The following is a 17,473-nucleotide window of genomic DNA, read 5'->3' on the forward strand; positions in this document are numbered from 1 at the left end:
ACTTCTTTTTATTTTTCTTTCTTTCTTTTTTTTTCTTTTTTCTTTTTTTTTTTGAGACGGAGTCTCGCTCTATTGCCCAGGCTGGAGTGCAGTAGTGCAAACTCGGCTCACTACAAGTTCCACCTCCCAGGTTCACGCCATTCTCCTGCCTCAGCCTCCAAAGTAGCTGGGACGACAGGTGCCCGCCACCTCGCCCGGCTAATTTTTTGTAGTGGAAATGGGGTTTCACCATGTTAGCAAAGATGATCTTGATCTCCTGACCTTGTGATCCACCCACCTTGGCCTCCCAAAGTGCTGGGATTACAGGCGTGAGCCACTGCGCCCGGCCAAGTGCACTTCTTTTTCAGTAAAAACAGTTGGCTGACTTCAAGGACATGTGAAGTAAGTAGTATTACATATAGTTCCTAGACAGGGGGAAAAAAACAAACTGGTGGAACCCCTGGATAATGACTGAGGTTTGGGAAACTGAGGCTGGATGAGAAGGTTCCAGAGGCCTAACCTAAATCAGGAAGCAGCTGCAGTTGGTAGAAATCGTGTCTGTTTGGTCTGTTTGTTTGGTAGGAGGTCTGCCTCCCATTGACCCAACAATAGTCCTGTTGACATAACCCTGTTGATCAAAGCAATCCCCTGACTGCTCTGGGCCAGTTCCTTTGGCTCCTGGTGGAACGCACTCAGAGAATCCGGATCCGGTCAGTATAAAAGGTCTGGTCCCACAGTGGGGGAGCCACATCCTGGAAGAGTGGCTGAGGACAGCTCCCCTCCTGCCAGAGCTTAGCAGGCGCCGAAGTAGCCACATGGCCCCCTCAGAAGACCGCAGGGACTGGAGAGCCAACCTCAAAGGCACCATCCGTGAGACGGGCCTGGAGACCAGCTCTGGTAAGAAACACCAGCTGGGGGCCGGGTGTGGTGCCTCATACCTGTAATCCCAGCACTTTGGGAGGCTGAAGCGGGCAGATCATGAGGTCAGGAGTTCAAGACCAGCTTGGCCAACATAGTGAAACCCCATCTCTACTAAAAATACAAAAAATGTATGGTGTGGTGGCGGGCTCCTGTAATCCCAGCTACTCAGGAGGCTGAGGCAGGATAATTGCTTGAACTTCGGAGGCGGAGGTTGCAGTGAGCTGAGATTGCGCCACTGCACTCCAGCCTGAACAACAGTGTGAGACTCCATCTCAAAAAAAAAAAAAAAAGAAAGACCAGCTGGGGGTGGGGATCCAATGGCAAACATGCTACCTCCCTCGGGTTGCTGGGATTCTCAAGCCAAGGGCGGGCTTGTTTTATTTCCTGTGCTAGCCAACCTACTAGAACATAAGCTTCCTTCTGAGCCCACGTCATGGTTCACAGCACGTAGCTAAAAGAATGGATGTGTATGTTATTTGGGTAACTCAAAAAGTTCCCTTTTTAAGAGCACAGGCTTTAGATTCAGATGCACTTGCTCAGACACCTGCTTCATTGATAAATCTACTGGCTGGTTTGTCCATCCCTTTCCCCTGTGCTGGGATGTGAGCTGGGGGATTGCCAGGGCAGATGCCACCAGGTACCGATGGGATTCTCTGAGGCTGTGGACAAGATTATGTGGGGAGGGGGAGAGTAGCAAGATGCTCCCTAAGACCCACCAACACTTGTGCAGGCTGAGCCTCAGTTTTCTCGCCTGTAAAGATGGCCAGGGCTTTCCTCTCTTGGGTTGAGGACCGTGCTTTTCATAATGTGGTCCATGGACCAGGAAAATCGGCATCCTCTGGAGGCTTGTTAGAAATGCGAGTCTCAGGCCCCACCCCAGCCCCACTGCACTAGACTCTGCATTTTAACAAGCTCCCCAGGCAACTCATGGGAACAGCAAAGTTGAAAGGCACTGACATGTTGGACTCTGTGCTCCTGGAAGGCAGATGGATGGATGGTAAGCAGAGACTTGAACTCAGGTCTCTCTGATGCTGAAATCCATACACTTAAACCCTGACTGTCCTCCTCTGTTGGGGTATCAACCAACTCAGTTAAACCCATCGAATGAATAAACAAATGGGCCTGGCGCAGTGGCTCAAGCCTGTAATCCCAGCACTTTGGGAGGCCGAGACGGGCGGATCGTGAGGTCAGGAGATCGAGACCATCCTGGCTAACACGGTGAAACCTTGTCTCTACTAAAAAATACAAAAAACTAGCTGGGCGAGGTGGCGGGCGCCTGTAGTCCCAGCTACTTGGGAGGCTAAGGCAGGAGAGTGGCATAAACCTGGGAGGCGGAGCTTGCAGTGAGCTGAGATCCGGCCACTGCACTCCAGCCTGGGTGACAGGGCGAGACTCCGTCTCAAAAAAAAAAAAAAAAAAAAAAAGAATAAACAAATGAATTCAGGAAACCGTGTCCCGGTCGGGTGCCTGTAATCCCAGTGCTGACTGAGCAGAGGCAGGATTTCTTGAGTCCAGGAGTTTGAGACCAGCCTGGGCAACATAGGGAAATCTCATCTCTACAAAAAATTTTAAAATTCACCAGGTGTGGTGGCATGAGGCTGTAGTCCCAGCCACTTAGGGGGCTAAGATGGGAGGATGGGTTGAGCCCCCTGAGGCTGAGGCTGCAGTGAGCCATGATCATGCCACTGCACTCCAGCCTGGGCGACAGAGCGAGACCCTGTCTCAGGGGAAAATCCCTTGCTTGTGCTCACTTTCGGTCTCTTCCTCCCTTCTAGGTGGGAAGCTGGCCGGGCATCAGAAGACCGTCCCCACGGCTCATCTGACTTTTGTGATTGACTGCACCCAGGGGAGGCAGCTCTCCCTGGCAGCAACCGCATCACCACCCCAAGCCCCCAGTCCCAGTCAAGGGCTTGTCACCCCACCAATGAAGACCTACCTTGTGTTCTGTGGGGAAAACTGGCCCCATCTGACTCGGGTGACCCCCATGGGTGGGGGATGCCTTGCCCAGGCCCGGGCCACCCTGCCGCTCTGCAGAGGGGCTGCCACCGCAGCTTCTTTCCCGGTCAGCCCGCTCTGCCCCCAGGAGGTTCCTGAGGCTAAGGAGAAACCTGTGAAGGCGGTGCCTGTGAGGTCTTCGCCTTGGGGAACAGTCAAGGATTCGCTGAAAGCCCTGTCCTCTTGTGTCTGTGGGCAGGCAGATTAGCTGGAAAGGCCAGGCTCTGATGCCTGGAGGCTGCAATTCCCAGGGCCTGGCCCTGCTTCCCCAGATAAGCAGGAGTCTTTTGTGCTTGAGCCAAGGAAAGATCATTAGATCTGCTAAGTGGCATCTGAAACATCCATCGAGTGGCAGAGGCAGGATAAGGCACCCGCACATGAAGAGATTCATTCATTCGTACAGCAAATATTACTGGTACATCTTCTACATGCCAGGCCCTGCAAAGTGCTGGGGAGATACCATGGTTTTCTTGGAGCTGGTATTTTTGGGGTGGAGGGAACCCAAACCGAATAAATAAAGTAACCCAATAAATAAAGATGATTTTGAACAGTGGCGAATGCTCTGCAGGAACTGAGACAGGATGCTAGATGGAGAGTGATTGGGGTGAAGACCTTCCCTGATGCAGTGCTTGGGAAGGGCCTCTCTGCGCAGGCAAAAAAGTGTGATCTAAAAGATGAGAAGGGGCCAGCCCTGAGAAAATCCACCCTCCCCAGGGTCACCTGCTGTCATCTTACCCAGGGCAGGCCAGAGAGGAGGTCAGAATGCCCCAGCATGACGGGGAGGGGCAACGGGTTTCTTACTGCCATCTTAGCTCAGAGGCGAACGTGTAGGTCACTGCAAAGGTATGCCAGTGGGGGCTGGGAGGCTTAGGGAAGTTGGCTCCCAGGAGACTCCATCCCAGAAGGCCGCCCAGGTGGGACCTGGGGATCTGAGATGGGAAATAAGGGGACCTGGCTTCTCAAAAGGGAAGGAGGTGCTCAGAAATAGAGTATTATATTTGAACGAATGAAAATGAGACATATTATTTATTGAGCATCTACTGCATACCAGGCTCATGCTGCCTTCTAAGGATAAAAAAAAAAAAAGGTTAGGGGAGGAGGTTCACCCCTCAGGGTAACTGTGTTCCCTGAGTAGGAGGTGGGGTTACTGGTGTGGCGTGAGGGTGTCTGTAAGTCTAAGAGATGCACAGCACTGTAAAAAACCCTAAATCAACCTATTTAAGGAAGTCAGTCTCAAGGCTCCCAGATAAAAATCACTGAGTTTTTATGTATTTATTTATTTTAGAGATAGAGTCTCACTCTATCACCCAGGCTGGAGTGCAATGGAACAATCACAGCCCACTACAGCCTCAAACTCCTGGACTCAAGTGATCCTCCTGCCTCAGCCTCCCGAGTAGCTGAGACTACAGGTGCACCACTCCGTCCAGCTTGACTTCTTTGAGTTTTAGTAGAGAAGAGGTCTCGCTGTACTGCCCAGGCTGGTCTTGAACTCCTGGCCTCAAGCTATCCTCCCACTTCAGCTTTCCAAAGTGCTTGGATTACAGGTGTGAGCCACCGTATCCGGTCATTAATTTATTCTATGACTATTTTACTAGGTTCCTACAAATAATACCCACTAACATTTAACATGTATTGACCGTTTACTGTGTCACATAAACAACATGGGCACTATATTTGCCACCATTTTATAGGTTAGAGAGCTGAGGCACAGAGAGGTTGAAGAATGGACTCAAAGTTCCATAGACTGGTACCGTTGAGATTAGAACTCAGGCAAGCCTGGTGGCCATATTCTTGCTCGTAACTGTGAGGTATATACCCTCTCATCCTGGTAGCGTCTCTTCTAGGCAGAGAGGGCACGCAGAGAATAAGTGTAACCCTGGCCTCAAGGAGCTCACAGCCAGGTTGGGGAGGCCAGAAAGAAGGCAGACAATTGCCATAACTTCTGAGAAGTGCAACAGTAAGGGCAACACAGAATGATGCTGGAGGGCAACCACTCCACTCCGGAAAGAGGAGATCAGGGAGGGCTTCCTGTAGGAAGTGATGCCTAAAATGAGATCTGACCAGTGACTAAGCTATACGAAAGGGTGGGGTGGGGGAGCAAGTGGGGAGTGCTCTGGGCAGAAGGAGCAGTCATTCAGTCTGGCTAGGGTAATCATCATTCATTTATTTATTCACCAAGTATTTATTGGGCACCTACTGAATGCCAGGCTTTGGACTAGACCATGCGATGGAGCAATGAATAAGACAATGAGGCCCAGCCACGAAAGAGCTTATCCTCTAGTTGGGGGAGACAGGCAATGCACACACACAAAACAAACAGATCAGAAAAGTGGCAGGAGGTCAGGCGCGGTGGTGGCTCATGCCTGTAATCCCAGCACTTTGGGAGGCCGAGGCTGGGGAGGCGGGGGAGGCGGGGGGAGATCACCTGAGGTCAGGAGTTTGAGATCAGCCTGGCCAACTTGGTGAAAATCCATCTCTACTGAAAATACAAAATTTAGCCAGGCGTGGTGGCGGGCACCTATAATCCCAGCTACTTGGGAAGCTGAGGCGAGAGAATTGCTTGAACCTAGAAGGCAGAGGTTGCAGTGAGCCGAGATCTTGCCACTGCACTCCAGCCTGGGTAACAGCAAGAGCAAGGCTGTCTCAAAAAAAAAAAAAGAAAAAAGAAAAAAAAAGTGGCAGGAGCTGCATCAGGTGAGGCCTGGCAGGCTACAACAAGACCTTTAGATCTTAGATTTTATTCCCAGATGGCAGCACTGGAAATTGTGAGCAGACAGTGTCATGGCCAGATATACCTTTGAAAAGGATCCCTCGGGCCGGGCGCGGTGGCTCAAGCCTGTAATCCCAGCACTTTGGGAGGCCGAGACGGGTGGATCACGAGGTCAGGAGATCGAGACCATCCTGGCTAACACGGTGAAACCCCGTCTCTACTAAGAAATACAAAAAACTAGCCGGGCGAGGTGGCGGGCGCCTGTAGCCCCAGCTACTCGGGAGGCTGAGGCCGGAGAATGGCGTGAACCCGGGAGGCGGAGCTTGCAGTGAGCTGAGATCCGGCCACTGCACTCTAGCCTGGGCTACAGAGCCAGACTCCGTCTCAAAAAAAAAAAAAAAAAAAAAAAAAAAAAAAAAAGAAAAGGATCCCTCCCGGCCTTCTGCCTGCAGGGGAGGAGGCACAGGAGGCTGAGTCTTAATCCTGACAAAAGAGAGCAATGGTTTGGACCAGAGAAGAGGATACAGTACAATCTGGGCGACATATGCCCATTGCACTCTCCTAAAGGCCCCAAGGACAAGGCTGCAGAGGGAATTTGAGACCCTCAAGGAGAAAGGCGGCCTGTGGCTGCACATCCAGCTTTTCACCAGCAGGTGTCACCCTCTCATCAGACTGGAGGACACTGGGGACACTGGGTCCAGGCCTGGACAGGGAAGGTGTGGACCTGCCGGGTCTGGGGCCAAAGCCTTGGGGCCAGCCAACCAGTGGGTCTGTTTTTCAGAAGCCAAACTCATTCTAACCAATACTCCTTTCATCCGGAATAATGAATGTTTATTTTATGCCAGGCACCCAGCAAAGTGACATTTCAGAATTGAACCCTGGGGGTCTTGGTGAGGATTCAGAGGAACCAGGCACTTATACCACTTATCCTTGCTCTGGAAAGGGAGCTGTCATCATTACTATTGATGTCGTCAGTTACTATAGCTGTCATCATTACAGGGCAATTGAATATGCACCCCACACCTCATCAGTTCACCTAACCCCAATCGTGAGGGGTTTCTCACGATTTCTCTTGCCATTTTACAGAGGAAACTGAGGCACAGAGAGGTTGAATACTTTGCCCAAGATCCCTAACTGGAAACCAGTAGAGCCCAAATCCAAACCTCAGGCAGCATGACTGCACACTGCGCCTGCAGTCCCATACTGTGCTGTAAACACACTGGTCACAGCTATTCAATAAGTGAGTGAAAAATGACCCAGCCCGGGACCTGGCAGCGTGTGGGGAGTGTCTGGGGACTGAATGGGTGGTGGGGCCCTCGCTGAGACGGAGCACACAGGTGGCGGAGCCAGTGGGGACATGGGGAGATGACAGGTTCAGGAGGCGGATGTCGCACGAGGGACTGTGGGACATGCCGGGGGTGGGGGATGCAGGCAGGTGGTGGCCCATTCCTCATTGGAGCTCTGGTCAGAAGCTGAGGCTGGCAATGGGGCTGCATTGGTATAGAGGTTGGTGATGAAGTTGCTCTGGGAAGGTGAGGTGTAAAACCAGTCATCAGCCCTGTGAGAAACCAACTTACCTGTCCAAACCCAAAGAATGGACTCAGAGGCACGGACAACAGTGGAAGAGAGACTTTTAATGAAGGTCTTACAAGATCAGGTGTCTGGTGGGCAGGGACACCCAGCACAGTTACAAGCAATTTACCCCCTAGTGCGCAGGTCCCTCCCCTGGTTCCTCATAGGCTGAGTACTGTAGGATCACAATCTTCCTGGATGTCACTTATTGGTTGTTGGGTAGGAGTTTTAGGTGTTTTCTTTAGGATTTTCTTGTTGCATTTTGTTGCAGCCCACAATACATTGCAATCATAGTCAGCTTAGGGCTTTCTCAAGTATTTGACTTAATGACCTAGGTAGTCAGGCAAGCTGTTAAGAATAGACAAAGCAAGCTATTTTGCAGGCTAGTAAACTTTCATTTTAGACTCAACTTTTTTAGTTTGGGTGAAGGCAACTAAGGGGGCCCCCGACAAGCAGGCACCGGCTATCAAAGCAGGGGCCTAGTATATTCTGTTTGTGGACTCAAACCTATTCAAGCCACTTTGTTTTGGAAATGGACCACTGTATACATTATTTCCTTTACGCCCAAGGTGACAGAGGTGTGAAAAATTTGGAATAAGCAAAAAAATCACAAAAAATATCCAATACCATCTATGCATTGTCTGATTCTCAAGGGAGTGAGCATTTTTCTTTGCCTTTGAGCTATTTTACAACTCTTGTCTATTGTAAGTAGCCCATAGAAATGCAACATACTTCTTGTCTACAGACAAGCAGATTCTGTCCTGTCCTGTTCAAGTCCAGTAGACTCTCCTTTCCCACTGTGGAAGAGGTCAGTGCTACCTCTGTGCACATTCATTTCAATATTCCCTGGCCTACAGATATCATCTATTCTTTGCCTTCTTCTTTGAACTGGTTGTAACATCTTACTGGTTCCTTCATTAACCATGAATTAAGTAAAATCATCAGTGAGAATGTAAAATGGTACAACCACTTTGGGAAACAGTCTGGCAGTTCCTCAAACATGGAGCTTTCAGAGGACCCAGCAATTCCGCTCCTGGATATATACTCAAGAGAAGTGAAAACATTCGTCCATGTGAAAATCTGCACAAACGGCCAGGCGTGGTGGCCGGTGTAATCCCAGCACTTTGGGAGGCCAAGGTGGGTCAATCACCTGAGGTCAGGAGTTCGAGACCAGCCTTGTCAACATGGTGAAACGCCATTTCTACTAAAAATATAAAATGAGCCAGCCGTGGTAGTGCATGCCTGTAATCCCAGCTACTCAGGAGGCTGAGGCAGGAGAATCGCTCAAACCCGGGAGGCAGAGGTTGTAGAAAGCTGAGATTGCACTATTGCACTGCAGTCTGGGTGACAAGAGCGAAACTCCATCTCAAAAAGAAAAAAAACAAAATCTGCACGAGCGCACAGAGCAACATTAATCACCAAAACCAAAGGGTGGAACCAACCCAAGCATCCATCAGCTGATGAAAAGGTAAGCAAATTGTGGTGTAGCCATACAGCAGAGTATGTTTCAGCCTTAAAAAGAGACAGATTATTGGTCCATGCTACAATATAGGTGAATCTCGAAAACATTATACCAGGTGAAAGATGTCAAATACAAAATATATATATATATATATGTTTTGAGACAGGTTCTCACTCTTATCGCCCAGGCTAGAGTATAGTGGTGTGTCTGGAATTCGTGGGTTCTTGGTCTTGCTGACTTCAGGCATGAAGCTGCGGACCCTCGTGGTGAGTGTTACAGTTCTTAAAGATGGTGTGTCCGGAGTTTGTTCGTTCAGATGTTCACATGTGTCTGCAGTTTCTTCCTTCTGGTGGGTTCAAGGGGTCTCGCTGATTTTAGGAGTGAAGCTGCAAACCTTCGCGGTGAGTGTTACAGCTCTTAAAGCCAGCGTGGACCCAAACAGCGAGCAACAACAAGATTTACTATAAAGAGTGAAAGAACAAAGCTCCCACAGTGTGGAAGGGGACCTAATCCGGTTGCAACTGCTGGCTCCCGCAGCCTGCATTTATTCCCTTATCTGACCCCACCCACATCCTGCTGATTGGTCCATTTTACAGAGAGCTGATTGGTCCGTTTTGACAGAGTGCTGATTGGTGCGTTTACAATCCTGTAGCTAGACACAGAGTGCTGATTGGTGTGTTTACAATCCTGTAGCTAGACACAGAGTGCTACACGGAAAAGTTCTCCAAGTCCTCACTAGATTAGCTAGATACAGAGCACTGATTGGTGCATTTACAAACCTTGAGCTACACACAGAGTACTGATCGGTGTATTTACAAACCTTGAGCTAGATACAGAGTACTGATTGGTGTATTTACAATCCCTTAGCTAGACATAAAAGTTCTCCCAGTCCCCACTAGACTCAGGAGCCCAGTTGGCATCACCCGGTGGATCCCGCACTGGGGATGAAGGCGGAGCTGCCTGCCAGGCGCGCGCCGTGGACCCGCACTCCTCAGCCCTTGGACGGTCGATGGGACCGGGTGCCGCAACACAGGGGGCTGTGCTCCTCGGGGAGGCTCCGGCCGCACAGGTGCGGGTACGGGGAGGCTTTGTATTTATTGAGTACGAGCTCAGGCAATCCACCCTCCTCAGCACCCTTCTCCCAAAGTGCTGGGAATGCAGGAGTGAGCCACCGCACCCGGCCATTTTTAATTTTATTTTATTTGAGTCGGGGTCTCACTGTGTCACCCAAGATGGAGTGCAGTGGTGTGATCACGGCTCGCTGAAGCCTCCATCTCCTAGGCTCCAGGGATCCTCCCACTTCAGCCCCCCGAGTAGCTGGGGCCACAGGTGCATGTCACCATACCAGCTAATTTTCGTATTTTGTGTAGAGACGGGTTCTTGTCGTGTTGCCCAGGCTGGTCTCTAAACCTTGGGCTCAGGCAATCCTCTCACCTCAGCCTCCTGAACATGTGCTACTTCCATCCGAGTTTGAAGACAGGGTTTAGGAAGGGGCTTTGAACATCTGCCTGGGCTCTTTGTGCTCTGGCTTTCGAGGGCTTCCTGGAGGAGGAGGCCTTTGGCCTGGGCTAGGCCTTCAGAGTGAGGAAACCTTCTAGGTCCTCTCTGCCAGTCCCAGTCTCTAGTATTACCTGACCTGGACTTTCTCACAGGTCTCCAGCCCCAGAGAGCTGCGTCTTTTCAATTTCCCCTACCTCCTGCCCGGGCCCACCCGCAAAGCTACAAGATGCAAGAATCACCTTTCCATGTGGGGGCTGCCAGGGTGGGAGGAGGGGAGCTGCCTCAGCCCATTGGTGGTGGCGACTGATCCAGGTTGACCCAGCAGAGGGCTTTCCAGAGCCATAGCAAGGATTCACATCCCAACCGTGCCACCTCCAGGCTGGGTGACCTTGGGCCAGTTGCCTGACCTCGCTGATCCTCCGTGTCCTCGGCACACCATTAATCATAGTAACCTGCTTTGCAGGACTCTTGTGGGAATCAGCAGTGCGCCTGGCACACACTAGTTGCTCAATGAATGGGACGGCTATAATTACTCTTCCGGGTGGGGGGCGGGGCGCAGCGCCTGCAGCCAGGCCTATATTTAGCCTGGAAGGAGGTTGGGGGCGCTGGGAGACAAAGCGCGGCTGCCAGTCTGGGCGCCCAGGGGGCGGAGCCGGCGAAAGCCCTGCGGCCGACCCGCCCTCCCCTACCGCAGGGTCACCTTGGCCGGGCTGGCGGCCAAGAGCTCCTTCAGACCCGACGTGCCCCAGCGGCCCAGCGGCCGCTTGGTCCCCTGAGCTGTCCTCATCCTCGCAAACTGCTGTCTCGTGGGGGGGCTGCTGGGGGCTGGCGGGGGGTTTCGGCCCCATTGACCACTTGGGAAGCTGCCTCCTTTCCCAGCACGGGCCGGCCAAGGGAGGGCTCACTGGGATCGATAGCCAAGGTGAGCCTGACCCCAGGTGGGGGGCGCGGGAGGGGGAACCAGGCTGGCTCCTCCCCCAACATCGCGCCAGTGAGTGTCGGGGCTGCAAATAGCCCAGTGGAATCAGTGAGTCATGGAGGCTGGAAATACCGCGCTCCCTCTGATCCCCTGCCCTCCTCCTGACCGCAGCCGGTGGAGCTGCGCTGGGGAGCACGCCTGGGGATGTGAGGGGTGGGGGACCCCTCCGGAGTGCTCCCCTCCCCAGGCTCCCTGAACCAGCCAGAACACCACCCCCCCAAGTTCCAGCTGTCTTTGCCTCTGGGGCTGTGTGATCCTGGGCCAGTCACTCAGCCTCTCTGGGCCGCAGAATCCCCATTAGGTACAGGAAGGGCTTCAAGATTCTCCTGCCCACCTTTGCGTCCCTGCGCCTGGGACTGAGACAGTGCTCGGCACAGTGCCCGCCACATAGCAAGACAGTAAATATCTCTGGAAGGAAAGAAATAATGAAAAGGGAAGGGCAGGCAGTTGGAAGAGAGGCTGTTGCAAGGGTTTTCCAGAAACAATCCTGGGGTTCCTGCCTAGGGGTGTCTGGGGAGTTCACGGAAGAGGCCGAGGAACGCCCATATTTTGTGAGGTCTTCAGCTTTAACTTGAGCTACAACCCCCACCCCCAAATCTCAAAGAAGGTGTGTCTGTTTCTCTCTCGAGGTTTCCAGCCCTGTCCTAAGTTAGAGAACTCCAGGCAGGCGGCCTCCAGAAGTCTGTGAGACTGTCCTTTATTGTGTATACAGGTTCCAGCGTCAGGGCTCTCCCACAGACCCCTCCCCAGTCCTCCCCCAAGGGGCCCAGAAAGGTGGGAGTGAGAGGCCACCCTAAGGCACACTGACCAGAGAGGCACAGAGGGAGGAGGCTGGCTTGCCACTTGCCCTGGGGACCTCTGCTAACTGAGATCCACCCCTCCCCTCCACCCTGCTTCTGTATGTGGGAGATGAAGCCAAGAGTCACTGGGGGCAGCAGGCATTCCCCAGGGTTAAGGCTGATGGAATATCCCTATACCAGATGGGAGATGGGGGCTTTTCCTATGACTCCCCCCATCCTCCAGCTGGAAGACGTGGGGAGGGGTGCATAGCCCTAGAGAGGTAGAATGAGGGGAAATACTCCTCAGTGCCCAGAGATGGGGAATTGAGAGCAGCTGTTGACACCCTGGGTTCAGATCTAACCTTCAGCGACGAAGCCGGGCAGTCAGTGGCTCGGAGTTGTTTCCCCATTGATGAAAATGGAGATTGTAAATCTGATTTGAGAAAGCTCTGAATCTGGCCTCAACCAATGGTAATGCTGCGTATTCGAAGGACAACGATAGGGGTGTGTGTGTGTGTGTTACACACAACGAGCCTATAGAGTCGTAGATTAAAGAGGGGGATGGATGGGGAGGCGACTACCCGGAGGGGAAGGTGGCAAGAAGCTGGGGTCCAACCTTGAGGACCCAAAACTCCATCCACACCCTGGCTTCCATCTCTGTTAGGTGACCCTGTCTGCATGGGAGCAGCCGCAGGAACACAGGCCTGTGGGAGGGAGAAGGACCAGCCCCGCCCCCAACCCCACGTGGCCTTGCCTGGAGGCCCCAGCAGGCATGGGACGGCAGGAGTTTCATGCAGTTTATCACGAACCAGCTGTATTGGAAAAACCCCATCTATATACAGATGTGGCGTGGCTCTGCCCTGGCACAGCCAGCTGGCTGGGGGCACAGGGTGGGCAGGCAGCCTGCTCGCTGGCGTGGGGCTTGGAGGCCGGCAGAGGGGAAGTTTACCAGCACCACTGTCTCCTCTTGGCCTTGCTAAGCTCTTGGGCATCAGTTCCACTTAGATAGGCACCCCTGCCTGTGACCTTCCCTCTGTCTCTCCCACTTCCCTTGGCCAAGGGGGTTCCAGGTCCCTGGTCCCCTTGCCCTGCAGAGACTTCATAGATCAGAGGGTTTTTCTGTCTGTCTGTCCTGCAGAGCTTGCCCAGGTGTCCTGCTGGTCCCATTCCCCTTACCCACCACGGGTTCTTTAGATCTTCCTTTCCCGACCCCAGCCCCTGTACTCTGGATTAAGTGGGGGAGGCCATATCTGAAATCTGGGCAGGACAGGGAGTCCCTGGCCTGCTCTGGATAGAGTGGAGGGCCCTAGTTTGGGAGGATGGTCCAACTGGGGTCTGGGGAGCGCTGGGGCTGGAACCTGGGCTGAGATGTCCTGGGGCTGTTGTAATGAGGTTAGGAAGGCTTTGCTGGCAGGCTTGGGGCAGGGGGACAGGGAAAGGGAAGGGAGAGGCCCTCAGATTTTGATCTCCGTCCGGAAGGTCTGCTGGACGTGTTCTGTATGCGGGTGACGCCGTGCCCGGATGGTGAGGCTGCCGTCCTCCCGCAGAGCTGAGGTCACCGACGTGGGGTCCACGTCCTCCGGCAGCTGGCACTTGTGAGCGAAGGTGTTCATGACGGTGCCGTCAGCCGCCAGCTGGGGAAGGGGCGACCCATCAGGCAGGCTGCCCCGATCCCTGTCCTGCTTGTGACAAGCTACAGCCCTCTTCTCCCTATTCTAACCGCAGCCAGGCCCCACATGCCGAGGGGCTCTGCCCTCAGGTGTGGAGGGGCTGCCCAGGGTGGTGATGGCCACAGGCCGAGGGCTCTGCAGGGACAGCACAGGGGTGCTCCGTGGAGCTTCAGTAGCTCTAACGGACAGGCAAGGGGCATGGGGAAGAGGTGGGGCTTGGAGAGAGAGGCGGCTCCATGGCAGTGGCTCAGCATCTGGGGCTCGTGGGGAACGCAGAGATGACAGAGGAGAGCCGTGCCTCCCTGGAGCCCCAGACACATTGGGCATCTGCCCGCCGGGGCTGAGCGTGGCCCCTCCCCCGCAACTCAGCCAGCACATAGTGTCCAGGGGAGTTAGGGGCGGCTGAGTCACTGTTGGGGGTGGCAGGGCTGGCACGTGCTGCCCGCGGGTCCTGGTGCCCCCAGTCCGTGGCATCCCTGGCAGGGATGCCCAGGAGTCCACCTTTGAATGTGAAAGGGAGGAAGCCAGCCCTTGGGGGCTTAGGAGGAGGCCTGGGGCAGGTCCTCTCCTCTCTCCTGGCAGCCGTAGCTGTTCCTGGGCAACGCCTCTCTTCAGGCCTGGCCATGCCCTCCCCAGGGTGGAGGCCCCAGTGCCTCTTCCAAGTTCGGACTCAGACACCCTAGAGACCCAGTGACCCTGAGACCTGTGGGCAGATGGTGTGTGTGGTTTGGAGTGTGTGTGACCCTAAACTGCAGCGTCCCTGCCCAGCCTTGGGCCTAATTTAGGAGTCCCAGGATGGGGGATGGAGCTCTGGCTGTGGGAGGGAAGAGGGCTTGAGGTGTGTCACATGGAGAAACCCCTCCCCCACAGACCAGGTGAGTTCCCCAGCTACCCGCATCCACCCTCTACAGCTACCAGAGGAGCTGTCCTCACTCTGCCATCACCATCTCACACCCGTCATCTCCCACCCTCAAGCCCCCCTACCTCAGGCTCCCTCTGCCCACATCCCACCATCCCTCTCCCATTCCCCGGAGGCTCCCTCAGCTGCCCAGGGCCCTGGAAGAAAGGATCTAGGAACCCTGGTGCAAAGAGAGGCAGTGAGGGGCCCCATGGCTGTCGGCTAAAGGGACAAGGCCTTCAATTAGCCCTGGGGGTGTTTGGGTGGGGAAGGGACACTGGCCAGGGTCTGGAGTCCCAGGATGGGAAGGGGGAGTAGGAGGCATTGGAGCTAGGAGCGAATTTGGGCTGCGGTGGGTGGGGGGGGCTCACCTTCTCAGCCCGCACCTCGATGTGGTTGTTGGAGGTGGTGACAATGATGTCTTCAGGCGAGAAGTCCCTCACATCCACTGCAAACTCATAGGCGTCTCCAAGGGTCTTGATGTTGCCTGGCGCCCCGGGGCGGGCTGTGGGGTGGGCTGCTGTGAGTGAGGCATGGAGCAGGCCTTGCGTGCAGATCCGCGGGTTCTGGCTCCTTCTCTTGGAGCAAGGGGCGGCTCCCCCAGGCTCTACCTCCCCCTGAGCTGTTTCTCCCTAAGTTTCTCCTCATTCCTACAGCCCACCTTTTCTGGGGTGGGGATGGGGCCTCACCCAACACAGTGTGTGTGTATATGAGGCTAGATCTGTAACAACCCCACCCCAGGCCTGGAGCCTGGGGGCTGCCTCCCACCCCTCACCCCGTCCGGCCCTCCAGGGCTCCAGCTGGGACTGGCTGCGGTTCCAGAGCATGGGTGGCCATGGAACCATGTCCAACCCCCGGGGCCACGACTGTTCCTTAGAGGCCCACCTGTTTTCATGGCCACATCTGTCCCTGTGGCCACATCTGTCTTGGTGGCCACACATGGCTGCAGGCTGTGCAGCACCTGTTCCAGGCGGACCGGCAGCCACAGCCTGTTCGGTGGCGCCCTGGAGCAGATGTCCCCTCCCTGTGCGCCTCCCCTCCCCTCAGGGCCCGGATCACTTGCCTGGGAAGGCCAGGGGCTCCGAGTGTGGCCGCATGAAGCTGCCAAAGTCATCGGAAAACATGCTCAGGGCCTTCTCCATGGGTGGGTCCTGGGCCGGGAGGGCACGGGAGGCCGAGGAAGAGGTGGAAGAGGAGGAGGAAGAGGAGGAGGAATGGAAACTTCTCTCCGCTCGGAAGGTGGAAGAGGTCCTGTGGCTCATCCACGGGCGGCGCCGGGCCCTGCCCAGGCGGGCAAGGGCTGGACAGGAGAGGGTGTGGGCACAGGCCTCTGGGGGAGCGTGCCGGGCCCCGACTGCGGCCGCTTTATAAGGCCGACTGTCCCTGGGCTTGGGGCCAGCCCCTTGTCTACTAGCTAAATTTAGGCCTCTCCATGGCCCAGAGGGGGCTGGAAATCTTCTCCCGTGCGCCGGCCCTGCTGACAGCCCGACACACGCAGGCCGAGAGGGCTGAGCTCACAGCCTGACATTCCAGGCCGACCACAGCAGCCCCAGGGGCCTCCTCACCACTGCACAGGGCTGGATCCTGTCTCCTTGCCACTTGGACCTCGGTGCCTGCCCCAGAACCTTGCAAGTTTGGGGTTTCTTGTGTGTTTTGTTTCCCCCATCAGCCTGGGGGCTCCTGAGGAGTGTGCCTCCCCACGAGACTGTGGTGCTCTTCCATGGCTGTGCCTCCCCCATCAGTGTGCAGGCTCCTTGGGGACGGGGTAGGTGGAAGCACCACTGCCGTGTGATGTCAGGAGTTCCTTCCCTCAAGGCAGACAAGCTTCACAGCCCATCTCTAAGGAAAGGTTGAGCCCTGCCAGGGGGTGTAGAATGTGCAGCTGTCCCCTGCCAGCCCCCACGGGGACCTGGATTCTGTACCTGCACTCCCTCTGACTCTCAGAACATGTAGAGGCCCCAAGAGGACAAAGCCGGCAGCTTTCTCCTTAAAGGTCTAGAAGGTCATGTTCCTGACAGCTGTCTGCCCCACCCTGTGTCAGAGGTGACGCCTGCGACTGCCTTAGGTGGGATTTCAGTCAGAGGGAAAAGAGAATTCCGGAAGACAATTATTCTAGCCCTGACTTCTGGAGTGCCTTCTGGGCACAGGCTCCTGGCTGCAAGCTGTCTAAGTGTGGCCCCGTTTGATCCCCACACAGCTGGGAGGGTGGAGGCGCTCTTCCCATGTTATGGAGGGGGAAGTGAAGCCTCTTGGAAAGGGCGGAGCTCGCACTTGCATAAGTGGCAGAGCTGGGATTTGAACCCAGGTGTGTTGGACCCAAAGCCCTTCAGAGGCTGAGGTGGTTTGAACATACGCCTATGGAGACAGGCTGGCCCGAAAGAGCCGGAGAAGCCCCTCCCTACCCACCTGCTTGCTCAGCAAAGCCAGGACTGACCTTGCACTGGGCCAGGGTGGAGGCCATTCTGAGAGGCAGCCAGGCCCTCTGCTCTGCCCAGGTTGCAGTTCAGGGCCTCTGCTGTCCTCTCCCGTCCGGCCCTACCATCCCAGATCAGCTCCAATGCCTCCTCCCACAGGGAGGCCTCTCTGACTGCTCCTGCTCACATGGGCCCACACCCGGTCCAGATGCCCCCAGCACTGACTGTCTTAGTCCTCCCACAGCACCTGGCAGTGTGACATGGTCTTCCCGTGTGCTGTGACTCTCTGCTGTGTCCCTTCTTCCCTATCCAACTGGCAGTTCCCATGGGGGCAAGGGTTCACCTGTCTCCCCATTAGATTGAAGGTTCCTGAAGATGGGCAGTTTCTGTTTTATCAGAGCCTCCTACAACCCAGTCTGGAGCTTCATCCTGGAGGGATCCTTCTACAGGGGTCTTAGCGGGGCTAGTGGTATGTGGAGTGGAAGCAGAGCAGGGCACAGGGCACAGTGGTGGGCCAGGTTGGTGCCTGGAGCAACAGGGCCTGTCACCCCTGGCAGAGTTTCCTGCCCGTGTCAGGGCCTGTGACACCCAGCC

The 17,473-nt window shown here is 54.9% G+C and overlaps 2 protein-coding genes across 2 annotated transcripts; one reads left to right on the forward strand and one right to left on the reverse strand.

Annotated features, from left to right (window-relative positions):
• The first annotated feature begins 237 nt into the window (after positions 1 to 237).
• Positions 238 to 4,004, forward strand: SRARP (steroid receptor associated and regulated protein). The gene is made up of 2 exons (XM_003891176.4): positions 238 to 876; positions 2,676 to 4,004. Exons 1-2 carry the CDS (start codon positions 795 to 797, stop codon positions 3,101 to 3,103), a joined length of 510 nt encoding a protein of 169 aa, XP_003891225.1. The 5' UTR covers positions 238 to 794; the 3' UTR covers positions 3,104 to 4,004.
• A 7,794-nt stretch (positions 4,005 to 11,798) lies between these two features.
• On the reverse strand, positions 11,799 to 17,049 carry HSPB7 (heat shock protein family B (small) member 7). Its single transcript, XM_003891181.5, has 3 exons — positions 15,529 to 17,049; positions 14,837 to 14,970; positions 11,799 to 13,531 (listed from the first exon to the last, which is right to left on the reverse strand). The coding sequence occupies exons 1-3, from the start codon at positions 15,725 to 15,727 to the stop codon at positions 13,352 to 13,354; spliced, it is 513 nt and encodes a 170-aa protein (XP_003891230.1). The 5' UTR covers positions 15,728 to 17,049; the 3' UTR covers positions 11,799 to 13,351.
• Positions 17,050 to 17,473: the final 424 nt, after the last annotated feature.

The sequence above is a fragment of the Papio anubis genome, chromosome 1, assembly GCF_008728515.1.
Source record: "Papio anubis isolate 15944 chromosome 1, Panubis1.0, whole genome shotgun sequence".
Lineage (NCBI taxonomy): Eukaryota > Metazoa > Chordata > Mammalia > Primates > Cercopithecidae > Papio > Papio anubis.